Source organism: Gallus gallus, chromosome 26 (assembly GCF_016699485.2).
Source record: "Gallus gallus isolate bGalGal1 chromosome 26, bGalGal1.mat.broiler.GRCg7b, whole genome shotgun sequence".
In the NCBI taxonomy this organism is placed as follows: Eukaryota; Metazoa; Chordata; class Aves; order Galliformes; family Phasianidae; genus Gallus; species Gallus gallus.
The window spans coordinates 2,059,344-2,082,390 of NC_052557.1; the positions used below are offsets into that span (position 1 = coordinate 2,059,344).

At 45.5% G+C, this 23,047-nt stretch overlaps 1 protein-coding gene across 1 annotated transcript; it reads right to left on the reverse strand.

Moving 5' to 3' along the window:
• Positions 1-111: 111 nt before the first annotated feature.
• Positions 112-22,547, reverse strand: DSTYK (dual serine/threonine and tyrosine protein kinase). The gene is made up of 13 exons (NM_204506.3): positions 22,286-22,547; positions 16,377-16,762; positions 10,504-11,167; positions 8,320-8,594; positions 7,892-7,975; positions 7,141-7,317; positions 6,760-6,889; positions 6,336-6,492; positions 5,679-5,811; positions 5,255-5,368; positions 4,667-4,781; positions 4,183-4,317; positions 112-3,139 (listed from the first exon to the last, which is right to left on the reverse strand). Exons 1-13 carry the CDS (start codon positions 22,518-22,520, stop codon positions 2,952-2,954), a joined length of 2,793 nt encoding a protein of 930 aa, NP_989837.2. The 5' UTR covers positions 22,521-22,547; the 3' UTR covers positions 112-2,951.
• Positions 22,548-23,047: the final 500 nt, after the last annotated feature.

The following is a 23,047-nucleotide window of genomic DNA, read 5'->3' on the forward strand; positions in this document are numbered from 1 at the left end:
GGCGGCGTTCAGGCAGTGCGGCGGGCAGCCCCGCGCGTGCGCACACGGAGGGTCCGGGCGGGCGCCGCGACCGCAGCGCGGAGTTCCGGGGCGCGAAAGGAACGGCCAAAGTGCGGACTCAGCGGTTTTATTGACAGCGGCGCTGAGGGCTGAACTCACGGTCGCGTCTCTCGGAGCACGAGGAGCGCAGGAACACGGTTAGTACAAAAACAAAGTAAAAAGACAACGACTCAGGGCAGACGATCCCGGTTATTGCACTTCTGTTTCTCTCTACGCGCCCGGTAAGCTCGTTACATTTTGTTCTAACGCCGTAATACAGAGCACTGTAACACAGAAAAGCGATACAAAATACACGGGGTCCACAACAGTTCCTATTTTCTTGCTGCTTCAGAGCTGAAGGCCGGGGGCTGTCCGTAACGTGGGCTGGGAGGGAGCAGATCCACAGCCCTTGAGTGGCAGAAGGAACCCTCTGAACGAAGGCTTGGGCCCTTTAGCCCTGCGCCATCCTCAGCCTTTGCTCCCAGCTCCTTTCCCTCCGTAGTGTTTGCAAGTGAAGGCTGAGTGCTAGCAGAGCAAGGCTCAGCACCTGGCACTGCCTTCCTGCACCTTGCAGCTCTACTGCTGCTTCCTATGGGTCCCTACGAGGACGTAAACACCTCCCTGACTTGTGCAAAGAAAGCTTGAGTCCACAATCCTAGGGCTGAGCTGCCCTTGGAGTAGGACAGAGCTCCAGGAGGGGGGTTATGGTGTGGGGTGCCATCCCCCACGGGTGGCAGTGGTTACAGGTAGGGGGATCTTTTAATACAGTTCCTTTTAATACCGTTCCTATTAGTCTTGGTCACCTTACTCTGAAAAGACATTTTAAATATAAACTACGTGAAAGCTCTCCTCTCAGGAAGAACTCCATACTCCATGGGGAGAAGTGCAGAGAAAGCAGTGCAAAGTTAGGGAAAACCTGCTGAGCTGTGATGCTGCACATGCAAGAAAACAGAGCAAATGGAAACGAGACAAAGGAAAAGGCAGCAGAGGAGTGTCTGGGAATGGCTACGTGGGGAAAGCTATGCAAGAAGTTTCTGGAATTGCATATACAGAGATTTAAGTTTTATTCATACATTTATTTACACCAGTTATATCTATTAATTGCAAGAGACTGACCTTGACTCTCCTTGTTTTAAATAAGGTTATAACCACCACGCACAGTAAAGGAGTTAATGCTATTAGTGTCACGGGTGGCATGAACGTGCAGCAGGGCAGGGTGATGCCCAGCAATTCTACTTTGGAAAAGTATTCGTTCTTCTGCAGATGCAGTTTTGGCTGCTCTCCCTTCAGCTGGAGCAGCCATAGATGTGTCTGTATAGAGCCACATTGTTAATGCCATCACAGACTGGAAAATGCTTATAATATGTGCAGGCAAGTAAAAAAAAAAGTTTTTTTTTAAACATAAAAAAGCATTAAGTCTGTTTATTGCACAAAGAAGGACAGATTTAAGCTAAACTACTACTGCAGGATTACGTATCCCTTTCCTTTGCTCAAGCTGTTTAATAGGCAGATTATCAGTTGTAATTTTGTTATGTACTAGCCAATAAATTCCAACAGAAAGGTGCAGTAATTCCACGTGCCCACAGTTCTGGATGCACTATGCCAGCTTCCCTGGGAAACAAAGCCATCGGGTGCCCATCCCCTGCAGCTGGGAAGAACAGGAAACCTAGGGAGAACTTGCCCACTCTATTTCCTCACGTAGTAAACAAGGTGCAGTTTCTATCTCAGCCTCCACCCCACAGATTTGTTGCCCAGAAATGAAAAAGACACAGGGCAAGAGCATGCGAGAGTAAATCTCACCAACAGAGCCAAATTAGAGATCCCAGCGTGAAGCAATCAGATGAATGGACACAACACAAAAGCTACTGAGGAAGAATGCATGACCTGTTTTCCCTTGACTGTGTTCTCACCAAGCACGTGAAATTATATAAAAGCTGAAGAAACCTTATTTTTTTTTAAAAAGTCTGTCATAGTTAGTACAATTTAAAACTGTCTTTGCCATCACAACTAATTCAACCCCCAAATGTAATTAAAACGAATTGGCATTTTCCCCACGGACAGTCATTAGATGTAATGACTTTAAGTTTCTGTGCTATGTAATCTGAGCAGTCTCCCATTTTACCAGAAGACTGTGGAAAGAAAGGTCAGGTTTCTTCAGACATTCAGATAACCATCATGAACCAAAACTACCAGAAAAGAGCCTGTTTACAGAAGTAAGAGGTGAAGGGTACATAAGAGATAAATAGCTTATAACTTGGGGTCTTTTAACTGCAGTGGAACAGTAGATAATCCCCCTTAGGTAAAACATGGAAGCTTTGCTCCTGTCAATGTAAACATTTTGAGTGTTGCATGAAGCTAATACAGATACAGATCCTCTTAGCTTCTGAACACCTTCTAGCCTAAAGCCTCTACTTTCTCTTTCCTCTGACCGCACTGTAATTGGTGCCAATCTCTAAGTGATTGGGATAGAGTTATGTGTGGACTGAAGGCCACCGAGGACCATCAGTTCATGGGAAGAGAGCTGTTACTTTACTCAGTAAAGACTGTCACGATCAATTCCTAGCAACACAGATGCTACCCAAACACACAAGATGCTTTTGTTTGATTGGTGTTTGCGTGGGATTGGCAAAAATCCCTTTCAGTTCAGGGGAGTGGATTTCTTTCATCGTACTTGCACAACTCCATAATAAAAGCTGCAGCAGGGTAACTAGCATCAATGGGGTGTGCCGGGGAGATGTCTCTGGCTGCTGCTCGAGATGGAACATCCCCAGGGTCTCACCTCTACGAGCAATCTTCTGGTTGCTATTACCTGTCCCACTCATGTTAGCCACAAAGAGCTGCATCTGAAGAAGCCATCTGCAGTTAGGGGTTCAGAATTCTCCCACAGTTAAAAATCCTTCTGTGCTTCCTTTTCAAGTAGAGTCATCCAACCCTTTATTTGGGTGCTCAGAGCTCGACTTGCAGAGCCTGTCCATGATCCCCTGCAGCATAGGTTGGACAATCCCCAAGAGAGGGCGCTGGGAGGAATCTCCATCCCAGCAGGCTTCCATCAGCTGCCAGCATTCCTCATCAAACACAGGAAGGCGCTCTGGGCGAACTCCTGGGAAACAGAGAGGGACCCCCAGTCACCATCACATCGGACAGCAGCTCTGTCTGATGTCCATTACTTTGGTGCAGGTTGAAGTGACCAAAGTGGACCGCTTGGAGTTTAATGCTACTGATAAAGGCTTACACTGCAGCAACATCTGAGTCAGCTCTTGGAGCGTTGCTGAAGTCAGTCAGGAGCCCACACCCTTCCAGAGTATGGCCAACATGTTCAATTTCACTGCAGTCTCCTCTTCATGATTATTTGGGAGTAAAACACATACTCTTTCCCAATAAAAAGAAATTCCTCCTCCCCCTCACCCCCCATATACACCCTTGATATTCTGGGGAACGAGTTCTTGAGAAGCAGCAGTGAGTGTAGCCTTTTGACCACATGCAAAACTCACTCAGCTGAATTAATCTTTTCCACATGAGAAGGGGAAAGATTATATGGACAGCAACTCAGAACACAAAGTAGTACAACATTCTGATACCATGATGCAGCATTAAGGGTTCACCTTAATGCTACCACAGAATACAGTTCTGTGCTAAACCTACAGAGGCATAAGTGAGAGTAAGTTCAGATTTTGGGGAACAACTGCCAATCTTTCACTTAACATCCAACCCTATGACAGCTTTCCCAGCATGCTGCACATTAAACATGTGAATGTACAGATGACCAAGGCCTCCAGAAATTCCAAGAGATTAAGCATTCTTTAAGGGATCATGCTGTGGTTGGCTAATTCTGGGATCCAGCTTACATCATAAATATAGTACAGGGTTTACGTGGTTTGTTAGTTAGCACAACCACCTTCTTGCTATGGTGAAACAGCAGCTAACTGAAAGCCTGTTCATTTTATCCCTGCTGATTTCTGTTAGATTTTCAGTAAAATATGTCCAGGTTTAATTGGACAAATGTCACTCTTTAAACAGTCAGTGACAACACAACTTGCATTCTTAGCTTTCAGTTGTAAGAGGATATAAATTATTCCCTCATCTCTCACATTCTACACAAGCACAGAACATCACCCAATAGAGTTCAACATAAGCCATTCATACCTCTTCTAACGTTGTTCCAAAGGTGATCTTTGCTTGCACATCTCTCAAAAGCCTCTGGCAGCTTCACATGTCCTGAACAAATGTACCAAAACAGGATGCCAAATGCATAAACATCCACGGAGTTATCGTATTTTCCTGTGACAAAAATGTATTTCATCAGTAGGGCAAACAAGTACTTCAGTGTTAGTAGTGAGAACCATCTGAATAATATTTTCCAAATTAAATGCAACTTCACTTTCCAATTACATGAGTGTTAGCCACTTCACTAAAGCTTCTGAATCAGACAGTTCTCCCCTCTTTCATGTAAGCAAAGATTTGAGATGCACGAAAACCAACACATACTATGAAATGTAAGCATGCAGTCTTCTGATTTTTTTTTCTATTATTTTTCCCTTCATGAGAAAGTTGATAGATTAGTTTAGCATAACAGCCTTCAAAATTCAAGCCACGGTGAGACAGCAGTGGATTCAGTCAGCATGCATACCTGTAAAGAGTTCAGGAGCCATATGAATAGGTGTGCCTACAATACTGCCAGACATCATGGCTTCTGGTTTGCAGAACCCCAAGTCAGTGATTTTGGCTCGATTCTTTTTGTCAAGCTGTAGAGGAATTCACACACAGACAGCTGACATTCACAATTCTCAGTTTTATTGCTGCTTTTTAATATATTAATATTGATTGGTGCTTGAAGGATTGAACATTTGTTCTTAAGTAAGCTCCCCTGATTGCTTGGCTGCTCAAGAACATTACCTAGGTAAGCTCAGCAACAAAACATGCCTCCACTTGTCTTCTACAGGGTGTGGTTTGGGTTTAATAAGGCTAAGAAATGGAAGTCCTACTGCTAGCTCATGCTATGCACCTTCGGGAGGTGAGACTCCACCACTCCCTTTCCCCTATACTGACTGAAACTGAGCTAGGGAAACCCCACTGCAAGGCCAGCTGTTGCTAATGATATCACAAGTTAAAAGATTCTGTATGAAGTAAGCTATGGCATTCATAGCACGCTTCCTCTCTTGCTTAAAAGGAGTCCAAAAAGACTTTGAAATTAGTCAGACACAAAAGTTTTCCTTACCAAGACATTCTTAAGCTTGATATCCCGGTGCACAAGTCCCTGACTGTGAAGATAACGGATTCCTTCAACCACATCCAAGGCAATCTGTAATCGTGTTTCTAATTCTAGCCCAGCCTGCAGAATGAACACACACAGACTTGATTTCTACAAGAAGTTATGCTTACTCTTATTTACCAAGAAAATACTGAAATCCAATTCTTCCAACACATACAAGATCATCCTCTTGAAAAAAAATAACAACTCCAGCAACAGAAACAACAGGAGCAACTGTTACTACTTCCCCAATGCAATAGTTTTACCAGGCTGAGAACCAGTAGTTTTGTTTACCACCCCTGAACACCAGTAAGAAAGCTGCTGTAGCCACATCATGCTTTTATTAAGGTATACATAAAAAGGCATATACACATACACAGACTGCTGTTACCTTTAGTCCTGTATAGAGGTCTCTGTGCAACCGTTCCATTATCAGTAGGACAGCAATGCTGGAACCTCCTCCATAGCCATAATCTATCACAGAGCCATGGAGATGCACGAGCCGCTCGTGTGACTGCAGAGACCTAGAGGAAGTTGAGCACAGAAAGGTGATCATTCTTACATCCTTCCCTCCACCCCAGGCCAAGCCTCACCTTCTAAAGGAAAAGTGACCAATAGCTGTAGCTTCAGTACTACAGAAGTAAGATACAGTAGGGCAGTTACTTCAGAGAGGACAAAGACTGGAAAAGAAGGACTGATTCAACACCAGAAATCAGAGGAGGAAGAACTGCTTGCTATCACACTCCATTAATTCTAATCAACTCTGAAAACCAGCACGCACTTGAACAAGTGCAGATACCAGGGAATCAGATTAAGACAGGAAAGAGCTTGCCTGCCCACCGTTCTGTGCCTGCCACATTTTTGTATAGACACTGAAAAGCTGTCTTGTATCTGCTAGAAACTGCAGCTTAGCATTTCACAAGGTCAATGCACTGAGTGCAAGGTAGAAAAATAGCAAACAAGATTCTGCCTATGCAAATAGTGGTTGTTAGCAGCACAGGATTTAAGGACATCCATATGGAATGAGAAAAGCACTTGTGAAGCATACCTCATATAGTGAAACTCAAGTGCAAGGTCATTCCAGTGCTTCTCATCTGGAGGAACAACAGATTTCAGTGCACAGGGGAAATGCCCTCCCCAGCTGTCACACAGATAGACCACGCCATACTGTCCTCGGCCCAGCTCACGGCCCAACTTTGGTTTGCCTGTAAGACATAATATCCTTTTAATCAGAAATCAAAGCATGTTTACTCCTTCCTACTACATGCAAAGCATGCTCTCAGGCAGACAGTCCAAAGCGTCTCACAGGCTAGAAGCTGCACAATTCAAGGTACTCAGTACATGTCAGATGGAGGCTCACTGAAGTACTTCAGTGCAAAGCAAAACATGCCCTCCCACCCCTTTACACCCACTGACTGCTTCAGAAGTAGGAAGGCACAGAACAGAAGGCGAACATCAAGTACAGTGCTCACCATGTAACAGCACATCCTGGAGGGACCTGCTCTCCAAAGACAGTCGTGCTAGCCGAGGGGCATGATCCTTCCGCACCTTCAGCCACAGGTCTTCTGTTTTCTCCAGCCTGCCAGAATGGCCATCTTCTAACTGTAACAGATATCACACATGCACTGTCATCTTGTGCCTGGTCTAAAGCCCTCAGTGCAATGGGGTCGAGGATCCTCCTTAAAGCATGTCTAAAAATAGGATCTTGTATTAGGACACGTCTGCTCCACCACCTTCACCTACAGAACAGCAGCATTAACTGCACAAAACTACTCTTTTAACAATTAAAAAATCTTCTTGTTTTGTGCATTGCCACCCTTGGAAAGCTCTCCTTAACAGCTCCTCATGCTTACCTGCCGCAGGGAAGCTGCAAAAGCCTCATGGGAACTGTTTAGCCTGGTCCTGAACTGGCTGCAAATGCTCTTGGCTAACTTGGATGCACTGAGGCTCTCAATAGCATCCTGAGCAACTTTCCTCTTCCAGTCACTGGTGATGGCAGGTGGGCTGACCCATGTAATCCGCTGGATTATCTAGTTAAAAAAAGGAAACAAATAAGCAAAACAAATCTGGAGGTTTGTTACCACTCAGTCCACATGGCAACTATTTGGGAAAAATTCACATTCCTCTCAGTCATCCATAAGGAACTGAAGAGAGAGAAGGCAGTACAGGTCACTGCCAGCTATTAGAGCAGGGACTTGTGAAGTATGCATGCTTTAAGACAAATCTAAAACAAAGACCCAAGGCAGGCTAGCCTGCTTAGATGGAGAATAATGAACTGAACCAAAACTTTACAAAACAAACGAGAAACACAAGAAAAATCAAAGCAATTATCCAAACTATGAACAGCAGATGTTTCAAAATCTCTTAATTCCTTTGCTGTTTCAGAACAGAAGGAAACAACATTAAAGAGGCATTTGCTTTAAATTAAATATTAGCATTCCCAGGAATGAACTATACACACAGTGCAGAGAGAGAGCAATAGCTTTCCAAGGCACATGCCCAAAGTCTAAATTTAGAGGGCAGCCAGACATATTCAAGTATTTTGCTCCAAAAAACGTCTCACTATACAATAATATCTACTAAGAGTAATAGAGATGCCCAAACCTGTTTGATCTGTTCCCACAGCATCCTGGTTACTGTTGAGCCAGAGTGGAATGTGACTTCAACATGATAGGCTGCATTCAGTATCTGGAAAGCAGGGGAAAGATGAACTTTGCAAGCTATGCTCACAATAAAATGCAAAAATAAAGGATGGAAATCACTTGATTCAAACCATTAATTTTTTATTAAGCTTATAAGTGTTTCTGGGCTGCAAGTTAATTACTTCATACAGATTTACGAAGGATAAGTGCCAGGCCTGCAAGTGACAATTTAAGAACCAAGTTTTAGCATTTCCCTTAACAACACCAGACCCCACCAGGCACCATAAAGCTGTGTTCCTCCAATCTCTCAATTTCCTCCCACCCTTGCTGTGTCACAGTGTAAGAAACTAGAACATCCTGGTGTTCTATATGCCAGCTGAGCCACCGTACCTGCTTGAGATAATTGCTTGTGATGTGTACAGAAACATCCTTTGACTTCTCCAAACTCCTCGCAGGGTGTACTGAAACCTCCCAGGACTCCTCCAGGCTCTTCAGGCATCTCTCCAGAGTCCCTACAAAGCTCTCTCGCAGATAGTCCACTGAACTAATTAACTTGTTGGCAACTGCTTGGTTTAACCGAGAAATAATCAGCTCCTGAATTTGTTTAATACAACACTTTATGTCCTTGGAGCTCACAGGTTCCCCATTCTCAGGAATTATGATATCTACATGGAAGAAAACAAAGAGGCATCTTCTGTACTCAACATATCACCATTGCAACAAGCGGCTACAGAGAGCTGCTGTGAATGCTTTGCAAAAGAGCTACAGCACAACACCACTCCAGACAGCTTCTGCTCCTTCAGAGGTACATCATTTGCTTCAGACCCAGATAAAGTAACCAGTAGCATTTTAAGTTATACAAATAAACAACAGAGAAGTACAAGTCAGGAGACTTTTCCAAGCCACTCTGCAAGCAATAAGCACTGCTGGACATCAGATGTTGGGAAGTAATGGTGGTTATGTGATATTTTTTCTCCTCTACCCTTGAAAAGGTTAATCAGCACTTGGTATTTTTAAACAAATACAGAGCAATCGCCATCTGTGCACTGTAACCAGGCCGAAGAGTATCACATTACTATCAGGAGTGGAAGATTTGTCTCTGGATTTTGGCCAACAGTCTAGACTAAAAACCAATCAGTGATCAGCAGATGGCATTAGCTCCTCAAAGTAACACCACCCTCCTTCTAAGATATCACTGCAAATACTGAGAGCCAACAAGATGCTTCACTCTTAAGTGAATACCATTGCTGGTTATTTGTATATATAAACAAGGAAGCCAGTGCTTTAGCTTGCACTGTGCTTCAACTCTGTATAGGCGGGTGTCTCTTCTAATGGGACAAACAGAATGCCAGAAATGATTTTTGCCTATCTACGGAGTAATAGCATCGTTAAACAGAGAGAATTAACACACTGTACATTTAGCACATGCCTTTTTTTCCCTTCCGGAATGCAAATAACTTCATGCTGCAGTCAGAACAAGCTCTTTGAGGAGGACATTTTCACACGAGCGCTGCAAAGCAAACATTTCAAGAAGCAGGGAAGATCTTATCCATTTCCCACCTCCAGAAGCACAAATATCCACATCCTAACCCGCAGGATAAACAATTCTTCATCTCTCCTCTTCCTCCCAGGACATAACATTCCAGTTTGAAATTCAGAGAAAATAAGTCAAAACAAAGTTATCTGGAGTTCTGGCCTCTCACGTCTCATCAGATCACTCAACCTCTACATCAATAGCCTAGAGTTATTTTTTTTTGACTTGGGGTAAAAATCTCTTTCCTTATCAGCCCAATGAACCACTTTTCCTTTGAAGAGAAATCACTGTTATATTAAGCCTCTGCTTGGTAAGCAGAAGAGAAAAAAGCTGTAGAGCATCAATCTACAAATTGCCCCTTTGAAGTCTATGACAAGCCCTATATTCCTGGAGACAAGATCTGGATAGCACCTCACACAGCTTACACGCATCTGTGTTCTCCCAGCTTGTTTTCCTTTTCTTGGAGACCGGTGCTATAAGATGCAGTGAGAATTCCCACATTTCCCAAAAGCACACACCAAAGGCCAAGTACAGCCTCAGGAGAACAATACATTGAAGTTTTTGAAGGAAAACCTTAACTATTCAGAAGGGTTTCATTTTCGGAGGTTCTATACTCCAAAGTCTAATGCAGATCTCTCAAAGAAATCAAGCAAAAACAACAAAAAACAAGTCTTCAGTGTTAAACTTTTTATCTTAGGACAGACCTATTCCCAAATCCCAACGCACCTTCTGAAGTGAAGTTGAGACATTTTCTTCTTCTGCAGAACGGGGAATTAAAGCAAATAAAATATCCTACCCAGCAAGCTAGAATGGAACAAAGTGCCCGATTCATAAGAAATATAAAACTTAGTATTTTCAAGCCTCAAATTTAAGAGCAGTGCTTTCTACAGAAAGAAGTCCTTTGCGTACTAGGTCTGAATTGGTTTGCAAAGTCTAGACTGTAATCAGCTATCCCATAGCAGATAGCAACTGTTACTCTATCGCCTTTCATTAACATCCCCAACCACTTTGTTCCAATCACTCTCGTGCAAGCAGTTTACCTTTGAATTCCATATTAGCAGCATCTTCCAAGAGCTCCTCTTTCATATTGCTAAGAGTCTCTATGATCATGTCCTTCATCTCCTCTTGTTTGCGGTTGGCAATGTTCATCAGAGACTCATAGAGCTCGTTCTCCTTCCTGCGGGTATACTCCAGCCTCTTGGGGGTGATCTGCAAGTCCCGCTGCATGTCAAAAGCCTGGTTGATGAAGATGTTGAGGCAGCGGCAGTGAACCTCATTTAAACTGGTGGCTGCTTCCACGAGATGCTTCTGCAGCACCTGCCTGGAAAAAGTGCTTAGGAGACGGAGCTTCTCCAGCTGCTCCACCAACATGCTTTGGGCAACAGCATCAGGGCTGGGTGCCCCACAGCTGCAGTGGTTGGTGCTCAGGTACTCCAAGTCCATCAGCTGGCAGTAAAGAGAGGACTTTTCGTTATCAGTTTTTTTAGGAGAGATCAGCTCAACTCCTGACTCCGGCACCTTGAAGAAGAAAATGGGCAAAGAGAATTTCTCTTTGATTTCACGCAGTTCATTCTCATCTGATGAAGAAAGTTCAGCCTCGCTGATGGCAAAGATGACAATAAGCAAGACCTGGTTCATGTACTCTTCCAGGGTGGCTTCAGCAGACTGGAATCCACGACATGGTGCTACCACAACATCCACCTCCTGACAAGTAAGAAGGTTAAAAAAGATAGTTGTGTGCAGGTCCTTTTTTAGCAGTAATGAGGCAATAATGCACTGTAACATTCACAAAGTGCAAAACAGAAACATTTGCACCCTTTAGAACACTTACACAGCTTCAAGCCCACCTGTAATACCAATGACTGCACAGCAGCAGGGATGCAGTCTGGAATCAATCAATGCCCACTGACTCCAAAGCTCTCACTGTGTACCAAGTATCTGCATTTTAGCATCCTGAAACATTTGATCCTGAACAAAACTTACAACAAGTTTCCCAGGGAACCACTATCACAGAATAGCAGTTATTCTCTAGTGTATGCCTAGATACATTCTGCAACAACCTCCCCCAGTAAATACACTCTCAGCCTCCCACTGATGTTTATGTGATCTGCAGCTCTTCCAGCAGATATTTGTGCTGTCAGTTTTCAGCGTAGCTTCCAACAGCAAGAAGCACTACACTACCCACTGCTGCCAGGAGTAGGGCAGCACAACAACCTATTGCAAAGAGTTTGCAGCCAGAGGATGGGGAGGAGGAACAGATGGTTGCAATAAGCTTGCTTATAACATCCTTCAAATCTATCCAATACCTAAGAGATTTTATTCGTTTATTTTCTTACTGCCTAGAGTTCTGTTGCTTTGGTCACATGCTCCTGCTGGCACTCATTCTTACTAATTTCACTAAAAAAGGCCATTTTTAAAGCCCACTTCCTTCCCTTACAAAGGAAGAACTCATACACCTGCAAACATTTGAGAACAGTGCTAGAATTTTGTGTGTGTGACTTGACTTAATAAGGCAAGAAGTGTCGAAAGCTTGGAATTGAAGACAAATTGAAGTGCCATCTTCCCAGCTCACAACAACAGGCTCTAATTAAGAATTCTTCCGTCACTTTTTCTCCACCAGAGTCACCAAAATGAATGACCTGACCACATCTACCCCTTACTCCCAGTGATAACAGGAAGTCATTATGGTGATGAGACTCCGGGCTGCTCACACCTGCCTTGCACAGGGCTGGAGCAGAGCGGGATGCGACACAGCGATGCTCACCAGGACGTGACTCAGCCAGCCACAAACAAAGGAGGAAGCCAGTGCTGTCTCTAGGAGACAGGGAGAAAACCAACACAGTGCACAGCACAGCCTGAGCAACTGGGCCTTCTGTTTCCATAGAGGCATCACAGGCTTTTCCAAGGATTGTTAGCAATGTTTTATTATTATTATTATTATTATATTAATGCCTTACATAAGCTTAGACAGTGCCCATGCAGCCTCATACTACTGGGGATCAAGTCTTCCACATGGGACAATCTGTGACTCACACTGAATTCCTGAAATTCCTCAGCAGGTTCTCATGAGGTCACATTTGTGAACGCTTCTGACAGAGCTGTAGGCACAAGATTGCTGTCAAGTAACTTCATTCACATTTCCCTTCCCCAAAAGGCCCTTTTTTTAAACATCAGCTTCCTACTCAGCACTCAGTGTACACAGAGTTGCAGCTATTCCACTTCACGTAATGCACAATTCAACCAATACAGATGTCAACAGCAATGCAAAAAAGCACCTTCAGAAAAACATCATGTAGACAGCCAATGTGTACATTTCCAGGCTCAGACCTGCAATCCCAGCATGACCACCACCTCCTATATCCCAGAAATAAAAAACCAGTCAGATTTTTCACCTACACCAAGCAGATGAGGAGGGAAGGCCACCACGTGCTCATGCTGAGCCAATCTGAATGCTGTGCCTTCCAAGGAGAGTCAGGGAATCACTGCAGTCTGACAGTTACCACACATTTACTACACATGAGAGGTGATCTCAGCCTCTTTATTAACCTGAGGTACTTATATACCCTTAGATTATATTTTGAATTTGGATTTTTTTTGTTGGTGGTGGTTTTCTTTTAAACCTTTGCTAGAAGAGCCAACTCAAGAAAACCTGCAAGACAAACACATGCAACAAGTCTGAGCAGCAGTGTTCTTCCCCTATAAAAGATGCATGGCTAAGCCAGCAAAACTAGAAACAGAGAACAGATGCCACAAGAGGGAAGAATAATTTCATGCTGCTGAGGTATTCAGGATCTTCTGCCCTCAGTTATTCCAGTGGAAATGGACTGAGGAAGATGAGCACTTCAGCACACCCCAAAGTAATCCAAGACTGTGCGGAAGGAACTCAGACAACACAGAAGCCTTTCGTGTTCCTGTATTAATGCCACAGCCCAAAATGCTCTCAAGGAGGAGATCAGGGCACATTCTTCCAAATTTAGAGCACATCCTGCTTAAAAATCACAGCCCCATAGCTATGTAACCACATTCTTTCCTACTTTAACAACTACCAATTAGTATGACCTGAATCACTGCTATAGTACCTTAAGAAATGCAACAAAAACTCAAATTCAATTCTTCTGCTGCAGTTCACAAAACCATCCTGTATTTTTTTTTAATTCATTTTCCAGCTTTGTCAGAGCAGCTGAAATGTCTTCTCTCCCTTCGAGCCCTGGCTAAAGCCTCCCAGCCCGAGACTGAAAGTAGAACGAAGCACAAAGCAAAATGAAGGCATGAAAAGGAAGCTTTCAGCTTGGCTACCCTCCTTTCATTCAGCCGCACCACCCAGATGAAAACCAATACTTCAGAGAAGTCTGTTTGGGCTTCTAGGCACAACTGATAAGATTTAGGGAAAGAGCCAACTGTTTACTTCCACAGTAAATCTAATAATCTGTCTGACCTGACGGATTATTCCCCATGGCCTAAATGCATTCCCTAACACAGTGATCCCCCAAGGAACAGAGCACCTTTCCCACGCTTTCCTTCCCTGCTCACTTACAGAAAAACCACGTCCAGAAACCTATTGGCATATTGGCACAGCACTTGCACAAAAGACAACCCAAGGATTTTCAGTTCCCTCCTCCTCAGCCCTTTTCTCTGTGATTTGATGAAGACATCCTTCAGTAATACAGGAGAGCATCTGGGTATCAAGACTTTATAAAGCAGAATAAACTGAAGGTGCTACATTCACAGTGCAGCATTATACTGTAGCATACATTTGTATTCAATTTATCATAAGGTACAAAATATGTATGCATATATATACACACACAGATATATAGATATATAAAACAGGCACTCAACTTACGAATAACTTAACCTTTCTCTACCATAGCAATGGTTAATGAGATTTGATTTAGCAAGCATCTGCACCATGATTCAGCACTAAGTGGATACACAACACAGCAGCATGTAATCTAGGTGCCCCAGCCGGCCTGTGCAATTAAGTCTTTTCATAAGAAATGGTGAGGCCTGAGAAGCTGCACAGCCTTCCCCAGATCCTGGTGGTCTTTTTCCTGGTAGATAAGTGCCCCCGTTATGCAGAATGAATGTGATTTCAAATGCCAAAATCAAACGCAGCACACAAATAACGCCCTCATCTCCTGAAACAGCATGCGCCCACAGCAAAAGGTTTGCAAACTTCCTTAAACACCAGCAAGTTCTCTTAACATCCAGATACTGAGAATGTAAGGCTACCATTAAGCACATAAGCATGCTGCTGTTGAAAGGAAGAGCCAACAGATGATAAACCAGGAATCCTAGATAGCAGGTGGGGTAAAATTCAGATTGATTTCCCTCCTCTTTGCCCAAAAGATGGCAAGATCCTCCAAATTCCAGTTTCTGTGCAAAGCTAGATCCTTAAGATCTGTACTGAATATCATGTCATTGTCAAGCATGCCAGTGTTATTAGGCTACTAGTCTTATTTCACAGCTAATAAAAAGCAGAAGTTCTTTCAGAGTAGTTCTGCAGACTCAGTTTTGGATAATATCCAAAAAGCTTCATCCATTACTATTCCAGGCACCAAATCCACTAAGTACAGAAGCAGTGTCCCCAACTAACTGTTCCTGTGCTGGTTGTTGGCTTTGTTTTTTAAACTTAGTTGTCTTAGTGCATGCTAGACAGACCTGGAAAATACACAGTAGCTAGAGGGCTGAAAAAGGCAAGCGTCTCTCTGGGACACCAGACCCCATTAAGTTAACAGGAAGCTATCCCCAGCCCAACTCACTGCTGAAACACCTACCTCCTCCCATCAGCCTTAAAAAATATTTTTGTTCCTTTTTTCAGCCCCTCAAACTTATGTAAGGAATCCTTTGACTCAGTCTTGAGGCTAGCTGTGATTCACCCTCCCTCTTCTGCTGTTGGAAGAGGGTTTTTATTTCACCAACCCTTTTCAAATTAATCTGAGTAGCTGTTTTCATCTAAGTGTCCTAAATATAACCAAAGCCAGACAGAGGGATCTTTGTCACTCACATGAGAAACATAAATGTAGAGAGGGTTGTAAACTGCAGCATGGCTAAACTGACACATAAAAACATACACAAGCAAAACAAATGTAAAACTGAATACTCTGTATGCAACAGCAAAGCAGGATTCCACACGCAGCTCCAGAACAAGCATTTACTTTGCAGCAGCTGATCCGGTGCTCTTCAGGAAGGTGCTGATGCCTCATGTACAACCTACAAATACCACTTCTGTTCTTTCAGTGGGCATGGGAGGCCACAAACACCCCACAACACAGCACTGCCTTGTTGGCGTCATTAGGGTAGGCTTCGCTTCAGCTGCAGTCTGGGTTTGTAAAACATCTCAGCCTGAGGAAAACAGACTGAGTCTCCACTTTGTGCCTAGCTGAAATGATGCCTTAATTCAGATGCCCCAGAAAAAAGTTACCTAACAGATCACTGTTCAGCAACAAAGTTTATACTCCTACTTGCACGAACACAGATCAGATTCTTTGCACTTAAGCAATTTACATTTAAGAATAAATAATCTACTACGGATGTTTGATAGCCAAAGCAATGGTCCACATATATTACACTGCAATAAAAACAGCTCAGTATAAGATTTGCAATTCAAAGAAAGCTTATGGAAGCTATAAAAAGGCATGATATTCAACTCTCATCTTTAAAGTTTTTTGCTAAACACCAAACAAACACATCCAGGACATGAGCACGTCTTATGGGTAAGTGAAACATGAGGGGAGGGAACAAGGGGAAGTACAAGCAATGGCAGACACAGCACTGCAAACAGACTCCCACCTCCTCGTTCCTAACGCCTCCAACTTCCATTGACATCACTGACTTCCACTGATGGTTTTATCACAGAGTTTTACTGCATCTTATGTTCAAGCAGGACAACTGTGCACAGACACGTGGTTACCTTTAGCAGCGAGTATGGCAGCACGACCTCCAGCTCTGCTATGCGGTGAGCAGGATCTTCACTGTCCCCACGGATTTCTAAGTCCTCCTCAGGGATGGTGTCCCAGTGCCCTCGGTGGGCTGCCATCATATGGACCAGTTCATATTGCTCAGGAAGTGCTAGACTAACCCGTGTTTGTGTCCCATGGGTGAAACGGATCCGCCGCCGCTTACAGTTCTCCTCACTGCTGATTTTAGTGGTAGGCAGCAGCTTCTCACCCAGCAGTATGTTGAGTAACTGGCATTTGGCATTACAGTTCTGGCCAAGAATGAGGAGGCAAGGGTGCCAGCTCACAGTCTGCTGGAGGTGCTCTTCCTCGTGGCGAGGGAAGGAAATGAAGTTCTGCCCTGAAATTGAGGACAAACTGCATCAGAACAGGTTGACTGCACACTAAGGCTCACACCTCTAAGGCAGCTGAACACCAGCATTCAGACATCATTGCCCCACAGCCAGCTAAGAAACCCACAGAGCACCAAGCATTTGCTTTTGTGTCCTGGACCTAACATCAGCAATTCGGCACTTTCACTGAGTCAGTACAGAGGTCCACAGCAGTTTGATTTACAGCAAGTCATGTAAGGTTTGCTCTGCTCTCCCCAGCTATTGCCCTAGAAAGAGTTTACACAGCTCTCTTGAACAGGGTGGTGGAAGATGGATGGTAGATCCTAAAAGATAAGAGGAAACAGCTGTCAAGGCTAAAACAACCAAAGGGCTAACGTCATCTGCAGTGTAGAACGTTGCAGCCCAAAACACATTAAGCAACAGATTTGTTCCTCTGATTGCACCTAACAATACACGTCTTTCCTTTCCATCCAAAGGGAGTCATCTATATAGCTGAACTAAATCAGCAGAGCTTGCCAGATATTCTTACCAATTTCACAAACAATGTTTTTGCTGTGAAAGGAAACTGCTGAACATCTTCTGCAGAGCAGCCAGAACTCCCTGGAATTGCTCTCCTTCCCCATCTGCCATTGGAAGCATCCCTACAACAGCCCACTAACCAAGCTGTTTGATTTCTTAGCCCATGATGGTGCAACTCCTCGCGTTTGCCTTACTACATTAATGCTGGAGAAAACAGTCTCACTATTGAATTCAGCTTCTGAATTCTTTTAGGAGTACTAAACACAGCTTTTCCCATGCTCAGTCATCTAAGCTGAAGCTTAAGCAGCTTTGTGTTACCTTACACATAGCAGCAGAACAATTCTGGTTGTACTAAGAAATGGATACAAACAAATTCCCCATCTGCTGCCCTTCAGTCTCACGAGTTCCCATCAGCTGATGCTCCACCCAGCCAAAGAGCAGACCCCATTTCTCCAGACCTGAAGGCAGATGGCACCCAAAAAAAACAAAACAACAAATTTAGTCCTAAACACAACAGCCAAATTTCAGAGCTACCAACAAGGATGACTGCTCTGAGACTGGACAAAGCAACAAGAAGAGCCTGAAGTTGGGCTCACAGGGCACAGCACAGAAGCACCAGTGGGGATTTTGTAGGGGAAGGTCCTGTTTCACCAGGGCTATTAAAAGAATTGCAATGAGTCATGTTCCGGCACCCGACATTGTTTCAGCATCTCCAGCCTCAAGAAAACAAGATGCTTTGATGTACCAAGATAGTTCCTCAATATGGCTAACCAGATGAAAGCCAACGGTTATTCCGGACCTCATTTTGATGGCTTTCCACTCTGTGAAAATAATCCAAATTAGGAACCCCATAAACCAAGAGCCTGGAGATCATGTGAACCCAGTTGGCCTTACAGCAAGCGCTCTGACATGACAAGGAAATCCTACAAAAGGTTAGGGAGGCATCACTTAAGTCTGACTCTTCAGCAACTCTGATAAACAAGCCTTTTGATACACACAGCCAGAGCAGAGTGACCACACATCAAGTGACCGTAGGGCAGAATCAAGCAGTGCATCAAAGAAAAGTCAGAAAACCCACACATAGCACATTTATGCCTTCATCTACAAGATAAGGATTCCTTTGATCCAGTTATGTCTACTGAAGTTTCAGCTGGGACTCAAGCTCACTCTTCAGATATCATGGAAACACAATCAGGAGTTGCATCAGCCATGAAATCTTTCTTACATAGGCTTATAGAAAGACAGACAGATTTCACCCACTCCTTACTCTGGGCAGCCTCTGCATTTCCATGCACTTAATGCCAATGAGATGACTGAAATCCATTAGTTCAGCTGAAATTATTGCAGCACAGAATGGATAAATACCACATCTTTCTTCTCTTCATGCACACAACCCTCCTGCGTTCTTCACCAAGTAAGTTTGCTACAGTCAGAATCAGCAATGAATGTGTGATATTCAACATTATGTCACCCTCAGAGACTTTAAGGTCTCAAATTTGGAGCAAGCTACAGTCATGGAGCAATTGTCTGTGATTCTGTATCACAAAGAACTTATTGCTATTCCTGCTTATGAAAGCAAGACATACAGTAAAGAGCCTCATAGTGTACCTAGTAGGTAGTGGCACTAACATAGGGAAAAAAACCAACCTCCTGTGATGCTGAGCTAACAAAAAGGAGATTTGGGATGTTCTGAGGAGAGGCAGCGATGTTCCCATCTCCGTGTGAGCACCTCCTGTCTGTGACAGAAGCTGTGTCATTCACAGACATGTGATAAGCACTTCAAAAATAAGGCTGCAGGGGAGTCCCTAAGCGCGTGCATCCTATTCAGCTCCCTGCGATGAAAGGCAGCCTGTCCACAAACAAGGAGGTCTCTCACCAGGAATCAGCACAGAATTCAGACAAACTCTTGGCAAAACAAGCTTAGGTTGAATTTACCAAGCCTGCAGAAGCCCCTCAGTACTTCTCTATCCCCTCCTGTATCTCCAGTCTCATTTCTTTGTCGTGTTTCTGATGACACATTTGCATTCCTTGCAGACACTGAGATCTTCCACATTCCTCAAGTTCCGTGGCAGCCCATGCGTTGCAGAATGCTTTGATCACAAGATTTACAATTAACAGACTGTTACATGAACCACCACACATCCATCAGCAGTGCTGTTAATTCCAGAACAAACGCAGCCAATGACCACAGCAGCAAACAGCTCTCACAGTGTTAACATCCCCACGGTCTGCAGCAGCAAGCTTCACCTTCTGCTCAACCCAAAGCACGTTGGCCAGAGCTTCCCTGATCTATCCAAGGAGTTTCTTCTCAAACAGCCTCCCTACCACCTCTCCATACATTATCTAGTCTTAAAGCTCACCTTACGTTTACATATCCACCAGCACAATACCAGCCCTAACCTGAGGATCACAGCAGCAATGGGAGAAGTCACATTTTAACCAGCATATATACTCTCAGTCAATATAGCATCAGATAAAAACTCTCCTAAAAACCTTTGGTTAACGCATTCACCCCCTCCAAAACACATTTATGCATGGAGTCTTTAGGCCACCAAGCCCGGGGCTTCTCCCTGACAAGCACACATTAAGATGATACCGCTGCTGCCAACCAGAACTCTGGGGGTGCTGTGGTCATCTGTACAAGAGGTGCAGTTCAGTTTGCTTTCTGAAATAAAGCAAAATCCACACAGAACAAACTCAGATCCTGGGTTAAAGAGGTGGTATTACTTTGAGCACAGAGCGAAGAAAAAGGCAAGCAGTACAGAGGCAGGGCTGCTGTTTCTTAATGTGCACCACTGTGATCCACTCCTGACAAACACTGCTGTCACCCTCCTGAAGCAGAAGCAGGTGGGACAAGTTGCCCCTCTCATTGCCCAGCCCTGACTGCCCAGCTCACCTGCAGGCAGAGCCCAGCCTGGCAGATCCCTGGGGCTGCCTTCAGACAGCACTGCCCAGGCTGTGCTTCCACTTGCTGATTTCTATTGATTCAAAGGGCACTTACTTACCTTTCTCCGCTCTTACACCAGCCCCATGGGTGTCTCAAAAGCAAACCCTCACACATTTGTTTTGTTTCCAAGACATCTCAGTTTACTTTCTCTGTTTATTTTCCTCCTTCAGCTGTAGGCAACAAGTGTCCTGTCCATTTCACTTCCCATTTCCTACCTATTTCACACTCCAGCATTTTTGCACAGCGCTGCAAAAAGACTTTAGAACTGTTTAGTCAACATTACTTTCACTTCAAAACCACTTGCAGAGCAAATTCTAGGAAAAATGATTCTGAAGCCTGTGTAAACTGAGTCCTGCAAACCCTCTGATGCTTAAAATAATCTCCCTGTGTCAGAAAGGGAAAAACATTTATTACCAGAGAAAGCAAGCATTACATTTCAGAGAGTACTGGAAACACCCAGTTCAACTAAAACTGCCAAGAAAAAGAACTCCAGTCAGAGCTGACCTCTCATGCACAAAGGCAATAAGCACTATCAGTGCCCTAGGTCTCAAAGGGTTGTAAAGGTTACACGGTCTTTACTATCAGAAATCCTGAACCCACAGCATACACTGTCATTATTGTTCACATGAGCAAGCTCCAAAGCCGTCAGTGTTTCTTGCAGCCCTGATACTTGAAAGGCCAACTGGTAACACATGCAGCAGCAAAGTCAAACCAGGTCAAGGTTAGAGATGGAAAAACCAGGTTTTAAGCATTCCATGGCAGAAACAGGCAGGACAGCTGGTGAAATCTGTATCCCATGTCAGAAATACTCAATTAATAATGGACACACATCTTCAAAGCTCTACAAGCAGACTTTTAATATGCAACTGATATTGGGCTGGCATCGTTTTACAAGAAGTAAGCAAACAAGAACAACTCCTGTTGAACGCTCCATTCAAATAGCACTGAGACCAACAGAAAGAGCAAAACGAGCTAGTTCCTCCTTCCTTAAAGTCACTGAAAGATATACAAACAAACACACGTTGGTTAGACTTTTGGCAAGCTACTCACTTCTGTCCTAAAAGTTCACGTGGAACACTTTCTATTCGGACACAGACCAACAGAAGAGCTCAACAACACTTCCAAATAAGAATGGTAAGCATAAGACAAGCATGGACAAGTAGCCAACAGAGATGACTCATGAACTATTTGGAAATGCATAAAGAAGATCTTTATATATATTTAATGCCACGCTGAACTCTCCTCACAAGACAGTCTTATGGAATACGAAGTTCTGCACAAGGCAGGAGGTCTCCAAACTGCACAAATGTTTGTCAGCACTAACAGATGAAGCGCAAGCAGATGAATGGCAAGCCACGTAGGGCACTGTGAAAGCCACCAGCTCAGAGTGCCTCACCTTGCTGGCCCCCACCCCACAGCTTCCAACCCCACACAGGCTCCAGCTCACCTTCTAGCCCTCACTCGCACCTGACCTGCCTGCTGCAGCCCACAAGCCTTCTCAAACCACGGGATTACAAAGGTTGGAAAAGGCCCCTAAGATCATCAAACCCAACTCCGACCCATCCCCGCAGATCCATGCCCCTCAGTGCCACAGCTCCACAGTTCCGAAGCCCTGCAGGGACGGTGACTCCACCACTTCTCGGGGCAGCCTATGCCAACGCCTGACCACTCTTTTAGAGAGGAAATTTCTGTCAACAGCCAAGAGAATCTCCGCTGTCACAACATAAGGCCACCACCTCGTCTTATCCGACGGCTGCCACCTGCAAGAGGCCGATCCCCACCTCACTCCAACCTCTTCTCAGGGAGCCGCAGAAACCAACAATCTCCCAAATCGCCCTCCTCATCAGCCCAGCTTCCCACATGCACGCAGACCCCACAGCCCCTCCAACCCTGCCAGAACACAGCAAGCTACAACCCACCCCCTCCTACCCCACAGCCCACCCCACCAACCAGCCCCACACCACCCACAGCCCACCCCACCAGGCCCCACAGCCCCCCCCCCCACAGGCCCCACGCCGAGGCCTCCCCGCCCGCGCAGGCCCCGCCGCCGCCCGTCCCCTCTCACCGCCATCCCGCGTTCCGCCGCCCCCGGCCCCGCTCGGGGATCCCTCTCCGATGGCCGCTCCCGAGGCGAAGAGGTTCCCCTGGGAGTATTTGACGTCGCGGAAGAACTTCTTGGTCTCTCGCAGGTTGTGCTGCAGCCTCGCCAGGTGCCGGTTGTAGTGACCGAAGGAGCGGCACAGCTCTCGGATCAGCCCCCCGGGCCCACCCCGCCACGAAGGGGCTCCTTCGCCCTCCATCTCCTCCGGGTCCGTTCCGCTATCCCCTCCCCACCGCGGGGGACGCTCCGGCCCCGCCAGGCTGCGGCCTGCCCGCCCCTCCCGGAGGGAACGACGCTCCCCGCGGCGGCCGGGCCTCCTCCTCCTCTCCCACCCCCCCCACCCTCCCGCCTCCCCTACCCCCACCGCCGCCGCCGCCGCTTTCCTCCTCCGGGGCAGCGCCTCAGCGAAACGGCGCTGCGCGCACGGCGGAACCTTTATCGGAGCGCCGCGGGGCAAACGGGGAGGAGGGCGGCGGACGCTGCGCGCGGGGCATGCCGGGAGCTGTAGTTCGCCCCCGCGCGCGGGGCGCTCTGGGAAATGAAGTCCCGCGAGGAGGCGGCGGCGGCGGCGCCACCCCGAGCCGCGCTACCTCAGCATCGCGCTCCGCGACAGCTCCGCGGCGCCTCCACCAATCGTCGCCCCCGGCCCCTCCCTCCGCCTTCTGCCATTGGTCCGTTCAGCCGCCACTCAAGCGCTGGTCGGCGGCGGTGGCGGCGGCGATGCCG

Bases quoted from the DNA above. Each gene is read 5' to 3' on its own strand.
- DSTYK (NM_204506.3), bottom strand. From the start codon at position 22,520: ATGGAGGGCGAAGGAGCCCCTTCGTGGCGGGGTGGGCCCGGGGGGCTG. The intron at 16,763-22,285 runs GTGAGAGGGGAC...CCTCAATTTCAG, and splicing joins CGGCGGAACGCGGGATGGCG to GGCAGAACTTCATTTCCTTC. The intron at 11,168-16,376 runs GTAACCACGTGT...CTTACTTGTCAG, and splicing joins TGCCATACTCGCTGCTAAAG to GAGGTGGATGTTGTGGTAGC.